Here is a 19,729-nt window from a genome sequence, read left to right as displayed (position 1 = left end):
GTTTAACTACGGAGTTTCCTCCACAGTTAAACCCAAAGCTTGCAACCCCATTTGCAAAACCTTCACCAAGTGTTGTGCCTTATGAACCATTCATTAGAAAGCCCCTTAAGCTCATCAATTGATAAGTAGGAGATGATTTCCACAGCTAGTCAAATTGTGATGTGAATATCAGGATTTAACTATGTGATTTTTGAGTCAAACTCGATGACCCATGTTTCATGAGTAGTGATTCAACATGAATCCATCTCTCATGAGAATAAATGGAACACTTAGCACTCATTGGATCTAGGTGATGCTCACAGGGGTGAAGCATCGGGACTTCCCGGGAGGTCACCCATCCAAGTACTACTCCAGCCTGAGCGCGCTTAACTACGGAGTTTCCTCCACAGTTAAACTCAAAGCTTGCAACCCCATTTGCAAAACCTTCACCAAGTGTTGTGCCTTATGAACCATTTATTAGATCTGTTCAACTTTACGCATCGATAAGACGCGGGAATACCAATTTCCACAGTATTTCGACAGTTGGAAGGATAATACGCAAGCTGCTAACCGTATAGATAAGAAATTGAAAGACGGGCTTTTAACATTCGGAGAAAACTTTTTTCACTCTGCAGTATTCCCTTTCATTCTGCGAATCCCCTTTTATCTTAAAAAATACGAGGGAATGACGAGGGGAAAAGTGCAGCTGAAGAGGATTCAAAGCCCTGTAAGCCGTCGGATTACTTTCTCGAAGCGCAAAGCAGGACTGTTGAAGAAGGCCAGCGAGCTCGCCCTTCTCTGCGACGCTGAGGTCGCTCTCCTCATTTTCTCTCCCTCGGGGAATAGCTACGAATTCGGCAGCCACAGGTAAGGAACCCTCATTTACACCTGTTTTATTTTAACTGATCTTACGGTCAAACATCATACTGCACAAGTTATTTTCAATGCTTCACTGTTTTGATATATAGAAGTAGAAATTCACTCAAATAATTAGATGCATCACATGTCAATCAACACCATTTTCCAAAGTGCACAAAAATGGTTAGAATCTGGCTATGAATTAAACCTCATAAAAGTAAAAAACTTTCCTTCCTAATCCTCAGCCATAATTTAGGGCCTCTCAGTAATTAGTAATGAGTTGAATGGCGAAACAGAGAAATTTAAGTGTGCGTCTTTCAGATAAACGTTAGCTTAGCATTTCTTCTGGATTGCGGATTTTGTATTTTAGACCGAGTCATATTAAAGATCAAGCGGACCTTCTATATTGAGAAACAGAGGAAATAACAGAGACAGGAACATAAGTCGCAGATCAATACATTTCTGTAACTGCGCTATTCTACGTGGTTGCATGGGGAGGTGGAGACACAGTCCACCATTTTATTAGGAAATATGCTCAATTTCATAATCAAAACCAACATAACAGTTCTGTTACAACTCTTTGCATTTGTTGAAGGAGAAAAACTACTTCTTTCAACATTCTCTTTTAAATTTGACCACTAACACTTGATCACATATTTCAAATCTTATGTTCACTTTTTTTAATAATTCTTTTTTAATTAATAAATATTAAAGTTACATATTCATAAAAAAGAAACATCACTCTGTAAGTTCATATTCCTTTATCATAAATGAACTACCCCCAATACAACTCCTAAATTATTTTAGTTTACCATAGACTATTACATAAAGTAGTTTCTGCCAACCACAAAATTCACATAAAAGTGATTTCAGATGATCAGAAACTTTGCATGATAGAGATTTTTCATAATGTATTTTATCACTTCAACTTTGTTTTTGAACTTTTATGCTTCTTTTCTTTGATTTGATCATAAGTATGGCAACACACCAATTTTTAGTTCCTGCCATGGCAGGAATACTTATGCATTCATGTCAGTGCTAATATGACATTAACACTGACCAATCAAATCAAAGAATTTAAAAGATCATATGAAACTTCCAATGTTTATATCTTTTTCTCATTTATTATTATTTTATAAATCACATTTTTCATTCATTCTATTGGTCCATACTATTTTTGGTGGGGGAGTAAATTAATTTTCTTCAACAAAAATACAAATATTTTCTAACAACTTTAACATGCATTAATGAAAGCATTAATTACAACTTTATCTTTTCCACATCATTTTATTCCACCTCACACAACATGTCTAATCAATATTCATTCTCAATAGCAATATAATTTCAATATGTTATATCTTTGTATTTGAATTTCTAATTTTTATAAAACTTTGATTTTTTAATAAAAGTAGTTAAATTATTACTATTATTTTACTTTTGTAAAAATAAACTAAACAATATTATTTTTAAATTATATTTTATAATAGTGTTTGTAATATGTATAATTGATAAGAATTTGTAAATTATATCATTTATTATTATTATTATTTTATTTAAACAATTTATCATTTAGTTTAAATATATTTAAAAGTTAAACATATGTTTTAATATTAAATTAATAATTATATTTTACATAAAAAAAAATACTAAAAGAAATCACAAAAAAGAAATAATTCAATTTTAAAAGATATATAAATTATTATTAAGTTTTTATAAACTATGTATTAAAATTAAATAGTTATATTCTGTTTCTTATTTATTACATAATATTTATTCATCAAAATCAAATTTATATATATTACATCTATTTATTATTTACAAATCTACATATTATATTATATAGATTTATTTCACAATTAAAATTACTTAACTTTATGAAAAAATGGAGATACAAAACATTAAATAGTAAAGCTTCTCTAATTGTGTAAAATAAAACAATTAGTTTTAATTATAAAATATTTTTATATTTCAATACATTTCATTTTTTCTTATACACACACAACTTATGTTGGTATCACTATCTTACTATTTTATCTCTCTTCCTCGTCCTCTATATTATCTATCCTTTTTTCCGCTGCCTCTATGTTTATGTTGTTATTGTTCTATATTGTTATTTATCTCTATCTAATGATTAGAAATAGTGTGACTTCCATTTGATAATCAAGATACGAATAATACATAGTTGGGGGAGTTTTTCCAAATACTTATGGTTCTCTAGTAGCATGCATAACATGCATAAACATATAATGTGATACTTCAAATGCTTCATCACTTCTTCAAGTTCTATAATTCAAATATTGGTATGAATATCTTTCCTCATTGCACATATTCCAAGTTGTCAATGTAGAAGGTGCAAATTTGTCTAAAGCATATATATTGATCGTAATATGATATTAAGTACTTAGTGCCATATTGGGGACTTTGGCCTCTAATTCTTGGGCTTAAATGCCGAAAGATACAATAATATAACACGAGAACTTAACAACAAAATATGAGCCATCTTATTAGATCACAAGTGCATTTCTAGAACAAGAATTTAATAACAAAATATGAGCCATTTTATCATATAACAAGTGCATTTCTAGGCAAAAATTAATGCATTCACAATATTAATTTAGAGCTATTTAACCTTATTCTCACTCATCTACACCTCTACAACCATTATGCGTTAGGCAGGAACTATGACGCATTGCGTCTCTTGTTTCTTCTGCAGCTGTATCAGATAACTCACCGAAAAATGTAGAAATAGAAACTCATATAAACAAATCAATACATTACATGTCGATGAACATCATCTTACAGGGCAGTGGCTATTTGGCAAAGTAAGCAAAGTGATCCGCAAAAACTATATAGGAAGTTTGAAAAAAATACCAAGCTCGATAAATTTTCATGAAATGCAAATGGCGTTCATTAAGTCGAAGAAGTGCAAGTTGCAATTTAGGCAAAGTTTGTACCGCCAATTGTGTTGCCCTCCTATATTGCCAGCGACTTATATGTACCTCACAACCAAAAGCTGCTGATCGCCATCATTGTGCCAATGCGGAATGTTCATTTCACCTTTAGCCAAACCTGCAAGTAGGTACCTTATATGCCCTGAGAATGACCATTTAAACTAAAAAGCAGAGGTTGAACAACGCAAGTTGTTCGATGAGCTATGAGTATCTCTCTGTAAGTCAGGTGATAAGACGCTCAAGTTGTCCTCACGATTTAAATTTTTTGACAATCCTGATAAATATTTATAATTTGAAAGATTGTTTAGTGGCAGGGGTCAATTTTCGAATCTGTACCTAGCGGTGATTGGGATAAGTGCATCAATGAAAACGGTTCTACTTCTAACTTTTCATATTTGAAATATGATTAATCAATTTCATCTTATTTAGATGGAAGATTCAATTTAGAGCAAAAATGAGTATTATAAAATTTCTATCTTTTTCACAAACATTGAGAATGTCAATTCTAAAATTTGACAATTCCAATTTCAATCTAATTCCACCAAATAAAGGGACTCTAGATTAGAACACAGCTTACTGTCTCAGCAGGTAACAACAAAGTTTCTGTAAAGATTTGTTTAAAATGCTAGGTGTATTGCTATATGTATCGAGTTTGAGGATTTGGGAAACCAATCATATCTTTTGGTAACGGTGGGGATGACAATTTGAATGTCAAATGTTGATGCGAGGATTCAAGTAGGGAACAATCCTCCTCCGACCTGCAATCTATAGTATTGGTGAAATATATTTTAGCGTGACATTTTGGGAGCAATTGTAAATTTTTTTTCTCCAAAATGTTCGATGAGTTCTATGTTTAGTAGAGTGCATGAGGATTTAGGTTACAACGTTGGGCACGACAATAGGGTAAAAGATTCAAGTAGGGAACAATCTTCCTTTCACATCTGTGATTCGGTTTTAAAAGTACTAGTCAGAGGAGAAGTATAGCTTTAAAAGTTGAACTTGTTGAAAACAAGGAATAACCTCTAAATTAATTATTATTCAATTGCACGTATAACTTTTAAAAAAAAGTTATTGAATTACTTTACAATGAAGTCTTTGGTGAGCAAAACAATCTAGCAAACTTGACACATTGGGCTGGTTTGGTATTATTAGGGGCAATATAACTTCTTATATAAAATTTTAGGGACCAAATTGTAAAAGTCAGTAATCACTTTTGTTTATATATTTGAATTATTTATATTGGTTTATTGTAGATTAAAATATTCCTTATACACATAGAATAGTTGTGAATCTTTTGGCTACGATAGGCACACGTTATCTTATTTTGGCATTTCCATTTTAAAGACTTGGGTCTTTTGAACTTTTGCATAAATGTCAAATTTACCTCTATTTAGTAGACTTTTTGTAATCACAAAATAAAATATCTTATATTTAACATTTAATTCAACTAAAATTAACTTTAACTCAAGTTACCCAATCCTTAAGTCACACTAAATAGCTTGCGCACTTTGAGATTATGGGCGGGCACCATCAGCTTGGTTTCTTTACTTTTCACTATCTAAAGAGATAAAAATGGAAGTTGAATAATCCATTTTTATAAATGATTTTAGAAAAGATGTAAAGTTTTTGAACATTGGATGTAGCATTTTGGAAAGCTGACTCAATGTGAGAAAGTAAGCCCAAGGCTAAAAACCAAGTCTATATCCATCAAATATAGAGATCATAACAGAGGAAATATTGAAGCCATAAAATCTTTTAAGAAAGATAAGATATTAAGCTTTGATGGAGTTCCTATAGCATTAAAAAGCTAAAAATTCATGTTTTATAAGATACATCCACGTGTGTTGTTATAAATTATCAATAAAAGAAATTTTTATTCAAAGATCACCTTTGTATGCCACTACAAATGTCAGTATGCAGAAGCTTTGGAAGAGATTTTTTGCTCCATATTTGTTCACGGAAAAGCTATCTTTATGTTGTTTGCAAAGTGTACTCCTTGAACAAACTTTTTCGTTTGCCCAACTTGTCAAAAATCCTCTCACTATGTTCTTCTTGTGAAACCAACTTAAACCATAAAAAAATTAGATAGTTCAATACCTATAGTTTTCTCGAGGGCATGCATTTTAGGAACCAATTTGAGAGGAAATAGTCTATTCTCTTTCATAAAAGCCCTTGGAACAAGATTGTAGTCAACTGATTTATCAAGTATTTTACATTCATTATCTTCAAACAGAACCTTGTTATTTTTTTCACTATGAGCCGTCCAATACTTAAAAGTTTATTTTGTAATTTTAACACATGTAAAGTATTAGTACTAAAAGTAGTTTCTCCTTGGTTTGTTTCCATAGCCTACAAACACATCCTTATCTCTTTTAGCTACAAGCTGCCTTATAAGATTATTTTATAATTTTGACACATGTAAACTATTAGTAGTAAAAGTAGTTTCTCCTTGTTTAGTTTTCATTTTTTAGGGTACCTTTTGCATAAGATCAACCTTTTCATTATGACCAAATTTTACTTTACTTCTCATCAATACCAATTCATTGGGGATTACGTACATCATAGATTAGTATGATCTAGTATGTGGTACATATCAACAAATGATAGCCATTCTAATAAATGTACTAAATGAAGGAAAGCTTGTTCTCTTTAGGGATAAGTTAGGTATTGTGGAGAATACTACCCTTGCTAGGAGGGATTGTTAAGATAGAAAATCCTACCTTATGTTTTTGTACTCCATCCTAATTTTCCAAGAATTTTTAGATAGGTTCCAACGCAAAGAATTAAGATAGAGCCATATTAAGTGCCAAAACCTAGCAATGGGGGTTTGTCAGTCTAGCCACAAAGAATGAGTTAAATATTTGTAACTAGATTACTTAGAAAAGTAAATTCAACTTGATGAAATGAGGATTCACCTCTCCAACTCCTTCACACGTGTGGTTCATTGATCTAATTGTACATGCCCGTACAAGCCCTGCAAATCACTGGCGATGTTATAAAAATGAGAGGTTTTCGATGCACAGGATGGATCTCTAGAAGTCACATCTTCATTAACTATCCAAAATGACATGTTTCTTCCTTTTACATGTGTGGAGGTTGGTTACAACCATATCCTTTTTCTTGAGCAACTCCTTTCATGCAACTTTTCAAAAATTACAAATGTTGCTCAACAACTTTGAAATCTTTTGCATTTTGTATGCCTTTTTGGCATTTTTGGCATCCCCCAGGGTCTCAATCATCTCTTATGGTTTTATCTCTTTCTTAATACATGGATTCCATCCACATTACATCTACTTTCAAGTTTTGTATCGTTTTGGACCATTTTACACTTTTGACATCTTTTGGGACTCAACTAGTCCTTGTAGCCTACAGAGCTTTTTGGATCCTCCTATGGACAAAACCAGGAATTTTACATCTTAAATGGCTTTCAAAGCCTTATTACATCATCGAGTCAAATTATCAAAAACTTATGATTCATGTTTCAAGATAAAATTAGAAAACCAAAAAAATAAATAAAAAAATTGCAAGGGAGGTTCTCTGCACCAATTGGGTAGCTTATTAATAGGGCTATCATCTGTCATTCAACCAGAAGATATTTACAATGAAGGGAAAGCATAGAAAACTAATTTGTACAGGTACAAGAATTAGAGGTGATGTCTTTCAATTGAATCCTACTGAGATAAGTTATTTAGCAGCAAATGTGGATGATAATTGGTTATGGCTTAGAAGATTTGTCATATAAATTTTGATAACATTATGAATATATGTAGCTCTAATATTGTAAGAGATCTACTAAAGATTGTTAAACCTTTTGATATGATGTGCAAGGAATGTGTGATGGATAAACATAAGAATTCATTTCCTAGCAAGACATTCATTGCTTTAGAGAAATTGGAGATTATTCATATAGATTTGTGTGGTCCTACACATACTAGAACCTGCTATGGTGAAAGTTGCTTTATTCTTTTCATTGATAATTTGACAAGAATGATGTGAGTTGCATTCTTAAGAGAGAAATTAGAAGCTTTTGAAAATTTAAAAATATTCAAGGTTAAGGTTGAGAATGAATCTGGAATAACAATCAAATATTTAAGGTCTGATAGAGGAAGACAAGTTACATCAAATTAGTTTAACATCTCTTGTGAGGACATTGGAATTCGTACACAAGTTCCAACCCCTAAGAATCTAAAGTAGAATGGGATAGCGAAGAGGAGGAGAGTTGTGAGTGAAGCAACTAGAGCAATGTTGCCAGAAGGAAAAGTAGCACATGTCCATTGGAGATAAGTAGTTGCTATTGCAGTATATACCATGAATAGAGTTTAGATCAAACAAGGAACAGGTAAGACACATTATGAGTTATGGTTTGCTCATACACCTAATGTGAAATACTTCAGAATTATTGGGAGTAAGTGTTACATCAAGAAAGAAGATGATATAGGGAAGTTTGACCCTAGAAGTGATGAAGGCATATTTCTCAAAGCATATAGATATTAACAATCAAAGATTAAAGAAGATTGTTAAGAACGCAAATGTAAGAGTTGATGAAATATTTCAGGTACAAGAAAGAACACTTGATTATAATCCAGATGACAATTCAAATCAGGCTGGTACAAGTTAAAGACCAGTGATAAATCAGAATACAAAACAGGAACAATTCTATGAATTGGATAATGAAATACAAGTTCAAATAGAAGATAAACTTGAAGAAGAATGTAGAGAAGAATAAAGAACACTAAGGGTCCGTTTGGCAATGGGAATATGAGTGGAATAGGCATATGTAAACTCTTAAAATTTTGAATTCTCCGTTTGGGTGCACCAAATCAGAATTGCGAATTGGAATAAAATAGGAATTATAGGTATTCCAATTTTAGCCTAAAAATGAGCATTTGCAATTCCACCTAAATAGGTGGAATTCGAATACGTATTCCTATTCCAGTTTTATTTATTTTAGAAAACATAAATTTTTGGGTTCGTGAGTTCCCCATCAAATTCCAGCTGAACCAAACAGAGAATAGGAATATTACGAAGTAATTGGAAAAATATTTGCTTTTTATTAATAGAGACCTAAAAGTCATTATATACAAAAGAAGGAGACGATGTTTCCTTAGGAAATGATCGTAAAGAACAGAAACATTCTATTCCAGAGAAAGCAAAAAACGAAAGCAAACAAAAGCTTAAGATATTTACAATAGATAACCATTAACTAATAATAGATGACTTTTCTATTATTTTAATACCCTCCCTTAATGGTTAATCCATCTAACACACGAAGCTGTCCTCTGAATTTGACAAACTTATCAGGACCAAGAGGCTTGGTGAGAATGTCTGCAGTCTGATCTGTGGTAGGAACATACTGCAAATCTATAGTCCCGTCTTCAACCAGCTGTAGTATGCAATTGTTACTTAATTTTAATACATGTTAAAATTCAGACATGAAAATTTTATTCTGCTAAAAGAACATTTCATTTGATATTTGAAAGAATATAAATGTCCTTGTATCATTCATTTCTTGAATATACAATTGATATTTTACAAAATAATAAAATGCTTAAGGCAAAGTATTTCACACAAGTCGTGAATACAATTGTTATCTTTTATATGTACTAAAAATAGAAAAAATAAAACATATGGGAGAAAGTCAGAGATAACCAATCATTGCCTTTCAGACTTTGACTGGTTAGATGTTCTGTTGTTGCATTGTCACCCATAGTGTAACTCTCGATCTAGTAAGCTCCTGGTTCCTGGTTCCCCTGCGAGAGAAAGAGGTGGGGTTAGATCTTTATGATCTAAGCAATGACTAGTTACCTACAGCTACATTCTTGCACATGTTACATTTTTCCTATTCTGAATACATACAAAAATGCAAAGTATAATGTCAAAGGGATGTATTATTTTGATACGAAACCTTTCATTATAATCAAACACATGCATGTTCAGTTCATAAGAAATAGCTGCAAATTACAAGAAATGGTTTATGACTGTCATGAGCCCGTGCTCGAACATCACAAAATATTCTTATTTGTTATGATCACATCTATTTCATCAAAACAAAGTTTGGGCATATGCTGAATAAGTGAATAGAAGCAACTCTCTAAGTAATACAATGCAAGGAAATGCAGAGAGCTGTAGTAGCAGAGAAAGTTTTGACGTGTCTATGTAATAGATACAGGAAACTATATTGCAAACAATGATATCTTCCAGAAAATCCAACACAACAGTTACCAGCAGTTACAGAGAAACAACAGAAGAATCTGAATATACCGAAGCATTCTAAACTGAAAAAGGAGTAACAAGCACAAAGATATGCACACATACATTATCACTATTACTAAGTGAATATTCTAAAGTCTACAGCAGACAAAAAGGAATCAAATAATTGTAGCATGTTGGATCAATGCGGAAATAAAATGATTTCTATTTGGAAAGAGAAATCTCAGTTAATGTACAGGTCAACAATGTTTTTTATGGCATTTCTCTCAAATCTACAAGATCAGTATGATGATAATCACAAAGCATGATAAAAGATGAGCATTCAGTCAAATACATACAGATTCAGACCAGCAAATACCTGTTCTCTTTCATGAAATGGCGACTTTAAGGTGAAAAATGCCCAGGTTTTTGTTACAACAGTATTGGTGAACACATGATTTCCAAATTAATGGCAAAACTCTTGTCAGACAGCAGTAAGAGTTGTTTCCATTGCATGAAAAAGTAATAATCTGGAAAGGGAAATGACGGAATTAAAGCACCAAATCGTGCCAGCAGTTAACACAAAATTTGTTTATCAAGCTATACAAAGATTTGCTGCTCGAATCTTCCATATTATGCATGAATGAATAAAGATAACTACAGCTAGAAGTCGCATACATCAGTTTGAAGCTAACGTTCCAAAGAAGTGGTCAGACTGGAACACAACACAGAACCCTTTAAATACATAAGGGAAAAATATAAGTACAACAAAACCCCACCTGTCAAATGGGTTTTGAACACAATGCTACAGGCGGAAATGAGATTAGAACAAGAAATCTTTGTAGGCAAGAATCATGCTTCCAGCACCAATGATGTTCACCTAAAAATACTGATGTATACTCAAAACCCAACAAGATACCTGCAAGATATGATCAAATATGGAGCTATTTCACCAAGGAAAGGCAAAAAAGTTCCCCAAATGAGATCAAGATAAAACCCTGCAGTCGATTTCATCAAATGGCAACAAATATACCAGTATCTAAAATGCATTTGACATAGCGTTTTTTCAAATGCTCAGCAATAGAAAAGAAATCAGAGCAGCAAACCCTTGGAAAACACTCAGATTTTATTTGAAAACAATACTCATGCAATGAAAAGATGTGTTTTCAGTTTAGTGCAAAGAGAGCAAGCAGAATAAATGCTTCTCTTATACAGCAATATATGCTCAACAAAAGATGCAAAAAGTGTTACTTACCTCCAAAAAACGTTTTTTCAACCAAAAAATGTCTTTCCAACCATGGCAAATAACAAAGGGAAATGCAGAGATACAACTTTCAGCTCCCACGGCGGCTTCAACCAGCAAGAACATGTTCAACAGGAGGAGAAAAAATGCAGACTTCAAAACCCCAGCCGACCTCTTTTCATATAATGCAAAAAATGCAATTGAAAATGGTGTTTTAGGGTATGCAAACTGACATATGCCTTTTTCCTCTATTATATAAAATTTGAAATCCGACAGGAGATATATCTGCATCATCTTTTGATGTTTCATGATTAAATAAACTCATTTGTTTTATTTTAAATTAAATAGTATAGTAATGTATTACTTTAGCTAAGTAATATATTATTATATTATTTAATTTTTATCAATGACTGGATATTTAATTTAAAATTTGCAAAATGAAAATGTAATTAATAGCAATCAATTGATAATATTATAAATCAATTGGTTGTTATTAAATTGAGCAAATTTAGTTCAAATAAATCCATTTTCGGATTTAGGAGAGAAAGGGGGAATCTGAGTTAATCTTATGATTAACAAGTCATTGTGACGTGTTTTTAGACTAAGTCTTAAAGGTTATATTTTCAAAGACTTAGTAACGTCATTTAAGGTCACTTTTAAGGCTTTTTGAGTCATTCCAGGATTGTGGGTTGAATTTTGACCTTGTCCTAGCTTTTTGAGGCCATGTGTTAACATTTTGAGTTTTTTGAGGGCAATTAAAGGTGAGTCATAGGTTCTGTTATGAATTAATACATTTTTAAGCAGTGAGTCATCTTTTTGATAAAGTTTTGACTCCCTTATTGTAGCCCTTTTTCCTGATTTCGACCAGGAGTTTGGTATTTAGTTTTCTGAAACTGTGATACCAAGGATGGATGGATGCAATTCTAAAAGGGGAATAGACTATTGTGACATTGGACTGTCCTTTGTATACTCATTTTTCTGAGTTGTATCTTTGAAGTTGATGTTTTTTGACCTCTGAAGGCATAATACAGTTGGCTGAATCTACTTTGGGACTCATTGTTGTGTGCAATACTGGTGATTTGATGTTAATTTTTTGTGTTATATCAAGAACCTTTAAAGTTTATGTCTCATTTTTGCACCTATATGTGTCAGTAAAACCTCTATGCATAGGTCATAAGTTGTGCATTTTAATGAAATTATATTGATTACGGTCCATATCTTTTTGATATTACTCATTAAAGCCCTCCTCTGAAACACTTTTATGCAAAGATTTTCATCAAAGTTGTATTTTCAATTGTATGTCATATCATTGTGTTGTTGAACATCAAGTCCTTCGTTATTGTCTTTGGTGTATCACCTTTCTGATTTAAATAGTTTTCATTTTCATATTTTTTCCTCCACTTTTCCTCACAAGTTCATAGTATAGGTGAAATATCATAACATCATACAGGAACCGGCCTAGAATTCGGAGGTTCAGTCACCTGCATAGTTTACCCACAAACTCGTGATTGTTCCAATGTTTCACCAGAATTTCTAAGTATTTAGGTGCTTATCTTGAGGGTGCAAATTCTCGTAACAACAGTAATGATAGTGAACATCCACATGCTTGGTTCGTTCATGGAAGACTGGATTCCGTGCTAACTTGATAACGCCTTCGTTATCAACAAACATAATAGTCGGTCTTGCTGGTGACATTTGCATATCCCCAAGCATCTGACGAAGCCAAACAACTTCACATCCCGCCTTAACAGTCCCTCTGTATTCAGCCTTTGTAGAAGAGAGAGAAACTGCCTACTGCTTCTTGCTCGTCCATGTGACTGCATCGAATCCCAAACTGAACACATATCCAGATGTTGACTTTTTATCATCAATAGAGCCTGCCCAATCTGAATCTTTGAACCCATTGAGTTTAGGATTCGAACTTTGAGAGTATAGAAGTCCATAATCTGAAGTGCCCTTCACATAACGAAGCACACGCTTTGCTGCCATCCAATGATCAGCCTTAGGAGCTATCATAAAGTGTGAAATATAGTTGATTGCGAAGTTGATATTAGGCCTAGTAGCAGAAAGGTAGATGAGGTTGCTTACTAGTTACCTGTATGTAGTATCATCAACGGAAGGAGAATCAGACTTTGCTGATAACTTGAGACCTTTCTCTATAGGTGTAGATGTAGGTTTGCAATCTTGCATTCGAAATTTGTCTAACAGGGCCCTGACATATTTGGACTGAGAGATGAATATACTAGAAGACTGTTGTTAAACTTCAACACCTAGGCAGTAATGCATGAGCCCAAGGTCAGTCATATCAAAAGATTGACATAAATTCTGTTTGATTCCTTGAATCAAAGATGTCGAACTGCCAGTGATGATCAAATTATCCACATAAATAACCTGAAGATGATGTCACTGTCAGTAGTCTTGATATATAGATTTGAGTTTGAAGAACTCCTCTTGAAGCCTTGATCACTGAGGTACTTATCAATCTTGATGTACCATGGTTGAGGGGCCTGCTTCAAGCCATAGAGAGCTTTTACCAATCTAAGAACTTGATGGTCTTTACCAGCAACCTTGAAACCAGGAGGCTGCGTCATGTAGACCTCTTCATGGAAATCACCATTCAGGAAAGCACTCTTGACGTCCATCTGATGGACCTTCTAGCCAAATTGTGCTGCCATGGCTAGGACTAATCTGATGGTGCTCATCTTTGCAGTAGGAGCAAAGGTCTCCTCATAATCAATGCCCTGACGCTGAGAAAAGCCTTTAGCCTCTAAACGAGCATTGTACTTATCCAAAATACCATCTGATTTGTATTTGATTTTATAAACCCATTTGCAGCCAATGGGTTTCTTCCCTGGTGGAAGATTAGAAAGGACCCAGGTGTTGTTCTTCAGCAGGCTTTGGTGTTAAGATGTCATGACTTGTTCTTACTTTGAAATTCCTTTAGCCTCGGAATATGTTTGAGGTTCAAACACACTGTAAATGTTGGCCATAAGAGGAAAGTTAACAGAATATGTTGTTTTTCTATTTTTTCGAGCAGTTCTCTCATCAATGAGCTCATCATCACGAAGATCAGCAAGTATCTTAGCCCACCACTTTAGGAGAATGACCAACAGTAGTACTAGGAGATGCTTGATCAACAGGATCCTCATCAGAAGAAGCTGGATCAAACTCAGGTGGAGCATCTACAAAGCAAGGTGATCTTGCAGGAGAAGCCGGAGGTGTTTGTACAGGTATCACTGGAATAACTGGAGCTGTAGGAGCTACTAGAGCCCTCCCATTAGGTGGACCTAATGGAAGCCGTACTCCCAAATCATGAGCCATCATAGGCTTGTCTACTGGATTAGGAACAGGAGAAATAGGCATGAATGGTTCTCATTGCTCATCAAAGACTACATCGTGACTGTAGATGAGACGAGATGTCTCAACATCAATCAGGCAATAGGCTTTGTGAAGATTGTTGTATCTAGCAAGCATCAGTTTCTGACTCTTGGCATCCAACTTGGTGCGTGAAGCATCAGGGATCCAAACAAAAGCAAGAGAGCCAAAAACCTTCAGGTGATTGATTCTGGGCTTGCAACCTGACCAGGCCTCTTCCAGAGTTTTACCTTTGACTGCCACTGTGGGTGACTAGTTCAATAGATAAACTGCAGTGTTAACTGCTTCAGAATATGTCTGTGTTCAAGCATGGAATGAGTCATCTCAGTGATTGTCTTGTTCCGTCATTCAACTACATTGTTTTGTTGTGGCGTGTGGGGTGTAGTTAACTGGCGTTTGATGCCATGTGTATCCAAGAAGTTGGAAAAAACATTAGAACAAAATTCCCCCCCATTGTCTTATCTAAGAGTAATAATAGATTTCCCAGACTCTTTTTCAACTAAGGGTTTAAACTTTTGAAATACAGTAAATGCATTTGATTTATTTTTAAAGAAATACACCCACATTTTTCTATTGAAATCATCTACAAACAACAGCAAATACCTGGACCCAAGAATAGAAGGAGTGGCCATAGGGTTGCAAATATCGGCATGTACAAGCTGAAGTACCTGAGAAGCTCGCCAAGAATCGCCACTTGTGGAAGGTGTGCAATGTTGCTTCCCAACTTGGCACGTGTCACAAACTCCAAAGTGTTGAGTCTGAATCTCTGGCAATCCAAGAACAAGCTCATCCCGAGCAAGCTGTGAGAGATAATGCACATTTAAGTGCCCATATCGCTGATGCCAAAGTGTGCTGACCGAAGATCGCCGAGCAGCCATAGCTAAGTCCTAAGAATCACCAGAATTAGTAAGTTTGAAAAGATCATGATCCTCAAGACCCACTGCAACATTAGACTTAGTCCCCTGATCAGTGATGGTGCACTGATGGAACTGAAGGTGACTGTTAAGTGTGGAGAATGTCACAGCAGCTGACTGAGTGAGAGTAGATTTAGTTCCATCTTTGGAATGTAGTACACATCAAGGAATATGAGATTCCTTCCGACAGACTGAATTTAAATGTTGCCTTTACCAACAACTGTGTACTCTTCTCCGCCACCAAAAATAACAAAGTTTGAATAAGGTTGGTAGTCAGTACACCAGTCTTGGTTGTGAGTGAAATGACGAGAGGCACCTGAATCAATGTACCAGGTAGATGATTTCACATGATCTGTAGGTCTTTTAGCCATGAAGGCGTAAAAGGAAGATTCCGCCTGCTCAGTATGCTCTGCACTGTTCGCTTTGGGCTGCAAACCTAATTGCTTAGACTAGGCAGCCATGCGTTTCTAACATCCAACCTTCATGTGACCAAACTTGTGGCAGTAGTTGCATTGAATGTTCTTCTCTCTGGAACCCTCTGATGCTGAAGTAGAAGACTTCTGCTAAGATGGTTGTTGAATCTTGCCCTTATCCTTCTGAAAGGATTTCACAGCAAAGGCTTGCTCTGTGGAGGTGGAATGGAGCTACTACCGAACTATTATTTTCACTGATCTTGCTAAAGCAACAGGGTGCAGAGATCAGTGAACTTCAGATCAACACCAGTAGATGTGATTGTGAGAGTCTCGATAAAATGCTCATAGGATTTTGGTAAACTCCGAAGAGTGATAACCACAATATCCTCTTCCTCCATCTTGCGACCGATGGCAAGTAGTTGGTCACGGATTTCCTAAATCCAATTCAGGTGTGCCTGGAGCAAGGTTTGCTCATCCATGACAATAGAAAACAAAGTGTTTTTTAGAAAGAAGGCTCTGCTCTTGTCAGAAGTCTCATGAAGACCTTTGAGATGTGTCCAAATTTTGGCAGCTCTCTTGCTAGATGGAATCTGAGAAAGTTGATCATTAGCTATGGATAATTTGAGAAGCATCACTGCCTCTCGATTATTTTAATCCCATGTATCTTGATCAGGACCCGGAGAAGTCAGATGCTTTGTAACACCCAAAACAAGTTGATTGGTGTTCCGATATTCAAAAATTGCGATGATGCGTTGCTTCTAGGTTTCATAATTGTGACCACTGAGTTTGGAATTATGCTCGAGCAGAATATTTGTCAAAGATGCCATGGCATGTTTTTCAATGAAAAACTATGAAAATCTGTGAAGGCACGTTCTTTGAGAAAAAAATATAGAAGATCCAGAAGAATCAGAGTGACCCAGAAGAGAGCTCGAAAAACCCAAAAGGAATTTGTTGTCAGTTTCTAAATCCGCTAGCTCAAAAATTGAGGTACAAAAAACGAGGCACCCAGAAAAAATGGATGACAACCCAGTTGAGCTCTCGAAAAAACCACCAAGAATCTACAATCAAAAAATTTTCTGACCCCAAAAATTAGGGTTTTAGGCAAAACCCTAGGCATCGGATTGGAGAGTTGAATTTACAAAAAAATGGCGGTTTTCTTTAAAAAAAACTCCGATCTGCTTCCTAGAGCACGATGACAAATTGAGACAGTGCTGGAAAACACTGAGGTCCTTCCAAATAAGGATAGATGTGGCTGGAGCAAGGGTTTTTGTAAAACTCTTCATTTTTGGATGCAGATCACACGGCAATGAAACACGACCCGAATTGCAGATGCGAGTTGCACAGAGCCAAAATGCGATCAACAGAGCCGTGAGTTGGAAGAAAAATGCGAGCAGCAGAGATGTGGCTTGGTATCAATTTGAAGATGTGAGGTTTCTCTAACAAAGCGCGAGTTATAGATTGAAACGAAGCTTGCGATTTACAAATTGAGCCGTAGTAGGGTTCGTGAAAAAAATGCGAGGAATTTGCCCGCGATTTGTAGACCGCAGGTGAAAACTCCAAAATCTCCTCACAATTCTCAGAAGAAAAATCCTAGCCGAAACTGCGATTTTTCACAAATGAATTTTTCAAAAAACCAAAAACCCTAGACGAGTTGTTTGAGAAAAACCTTAGAAATTAGTTCGAAAAATTTTACCAAATAATTTCGAATGAAATTATAATTTTTTCAAAAAAATTCAAGTATTGGTTCTGAAAAATATTTGCTTGTTATTAACAGAGACCTAAAGGTCATTATATACAAAAGAAGGAGATGATGTTTCTTTAGGAAACGATCGTAAAGAATAGAAACATTCTATTTTAGAGAAAGCAAAAAATGAAAGCAAACTAAAGCTTAAGATATTTACAATAGATAACCATTAACTAATAATAGAGGACTTATCTATTATTATAATAAGGAATATGTATCCCTATTTTCTATTCCATAATAAGTATTCTAGAATAACAATTCCTATTCCCATATTTGCATTCCCGCAGCCAAATGGGCCCTAAAATATGTTACAAGGAATCCTCTCAGATATCACATCATAGGTAATGTCGACAGAGGAGTGAGGGCAAGAGGAACGGTAAGAGAAGAGATTTGTTTGATTTCACAAGTTGAACCTAAAACTATTAACGAGGCATGCAAAGATGAATTTTGGGTAAATGAAGTGAAACAAGAAATAAATCGAATACAGATGAATAAAACACATGAATTAGTTCCAAGAACTAAAGCTAAAAACTTTATTTGTAAAAAAATGGATACCCAGAAACAAGATGAATAAACAAGGCAAAGTTGTTAGAAACAAAGCAAGGTTAGTATGCAAAGGATACTTACAAAAAGACAATATATATTTTGAAGAAAATTTTTCTCCTGTTGCAAGACTAGAAGTTGTTAGAATACTTTTGGCTTATGCATCTAACAAGAATTTCAAAGTATATCGGATGGATGTAAAGTCAACTTCGTTGAATGGTGAACTTGAGAGAGAGGTGTATATTAAACAACCTAATGGTTTTTTTCACGAAGACAAAGACATGGTGTACAAACTGTAGAAAGCATTGTATGTGCTAAAGCAAAGACCTAGAGCATAGCGTGTAAGGTTAGATAAACAATTACGAAGTTTGGCCCTCAAGAAAGGAAATGCAGACAATAATTTGTACTTAAGGACAGATTCAAATGACTTGTTGAACATTATTGTATTTGTTGATGATATTATTTTTGGAGACAATAAAGAAGGTAGTGAAAAGTTTTCTAAAGAAATAAAAAATGAAATTGAGATGTCTACAATCGGTGAAATGGAATATTTTTTGGGATTACAAATAACACAAAATAAAAATGACATTTTCTTTATCATGGTAAGTATCTCAAAGATTTCTTAGCAAAGATTTGGTATGGAAAACAGTAAACTTGTTGGAAAACCTATAGTGACTCGATGCAAATTGTCAAACAAAGATGGGTCACCTAGTGCTATGCAAACTATATATAGATCAATAATTGGAGGATTGAAATGCTTGACACATACAAGGCCAAATATACCAAATATAGTTGGGGTAGTTACGAGATTTCAAGCAGATCCAAAAGAGACGGACCTAACATAGTAAAAAGAATATTCCAATATTTTAAGGGAGCATTAGACTTTAGTTTATGCTATGATAGATCTACTGATTTTATATTATGTGCATATATTGATGTTGATTGGGCAGGTAATGCTGATGATAGAAAGAGAATAAGTGGTGGTGAATTCTTTCTTAGTAGAAGACTAGTTTCTTAGATAGGTAAGAAACAAGATTGTATCTCACAATCAACAACAGAGGCAAATTTTGTTGCAGTAGCAAAGAATTCTAATCAAGATAGGTGGATGAAGGAAATGTTTAAGGACATTGGTATTTAATTTTCAGAACCTATAATTATGCATTGTGATTATAAAAGTACTGTAAGTATGTCAAATAATATGGTATTACATTCAAAGACTAAACACATTTCTATCAAATATAATTTTCTGAGAGAGAAAGTTGCAAAGAAAGAGATCAGATTAAAATATGTGAGCACAAAGGAACAAATAACAGATATATTTACTAAACCATTGGCTAAGGACACCTTTGAAAATCTCAAAGGAATGCTTGGGGTAATATTCCCACTTGATTTAGAGTAAGTGATACAATATTGCACCAGTCCAATATAATCAGAGCACTATTCTTACACCTAGATGTGATGCTTGGCACTACTCCTTAGGGGGAGTGGTCGCATTGGGCATAACTACTTGAGAGTTCTTA

General features: G+C 34.5%; 1 protein-coding gene and 1 long non-coding RNA gene across 7 annotated transcripts in view; one reads left to right on the top strand and one right to left on the bottom strand.

The window, feature by feature from the left end:
• The first annotated feature begins 519 nt into the window (after nt 1–519).
• LOC149564729 (MADS-box transcription factor 23-like) overlaps nt 520–19,729 on the top strand; it is a 231,940-nt gene continuing 212,730 nt past the window's right edge. Inside the window, exon 1 of one of the 3 annotated variants that reach the window (XM_089818290.1) lies at nt 520–846. In XM_089818290.1, coding sequence (XP_089674416.1) covers nt 665–846 — 182 coding nt within the window. In that variant the 5' untranslated portion in view covers nt 520–664. The remainder of the gene's footprint in view (nt 847–19,729) is intronic. The other 2 variants (XM_089818288.1, XM_089818289.1) reach the window with 2 other exon arrangements.
• On the bottom strand, nt 8,820–11,458 carry LOC149564730 (uncharacterized). 4 transcript variants are annotated; one of them, XR_016361904.1, is made up of 4 exons: nt 11,233–11,458; nt 10,757–10,975; nt 9,448–9,538; nt 8,820–9,171 (listed from the first exon to the last, which is right to left on the bottom strand). It is a non-coding gene; the product is annotated as an uncharacterized LOC149564730 (long non-coding RNA). The 4 variants fall into 4 exon arrangements; XR_016361903.1 differs by having other exon boundaries at nt 10,757–10,921; nt 11,233–11,456; XR_016361905.1 differs by having other exon boundaries at nt 10,757–10,896; nt 11,233–11,456.

This window comes from Cupressus sempervirens, chromosome 3 (genome assembly GCF_028749045.1).
Source record: "Cupressus sempervirens isolate cs-2001-9-10 chromosome 3, ASM2874904v1, whole genome shotgun sequence".
NCBI classification, from domain to species: Eukaryota; Viridiplantae; Streptophyta; class Pinopsida; order Cupressales; family Cupressaceae; genus Cupressus; species Cupressus sempervirens.
Note: the sequence above shows the minus strand (reverse complement) of the source record. Positions and strands in the feature narration are given on the sequence as shown.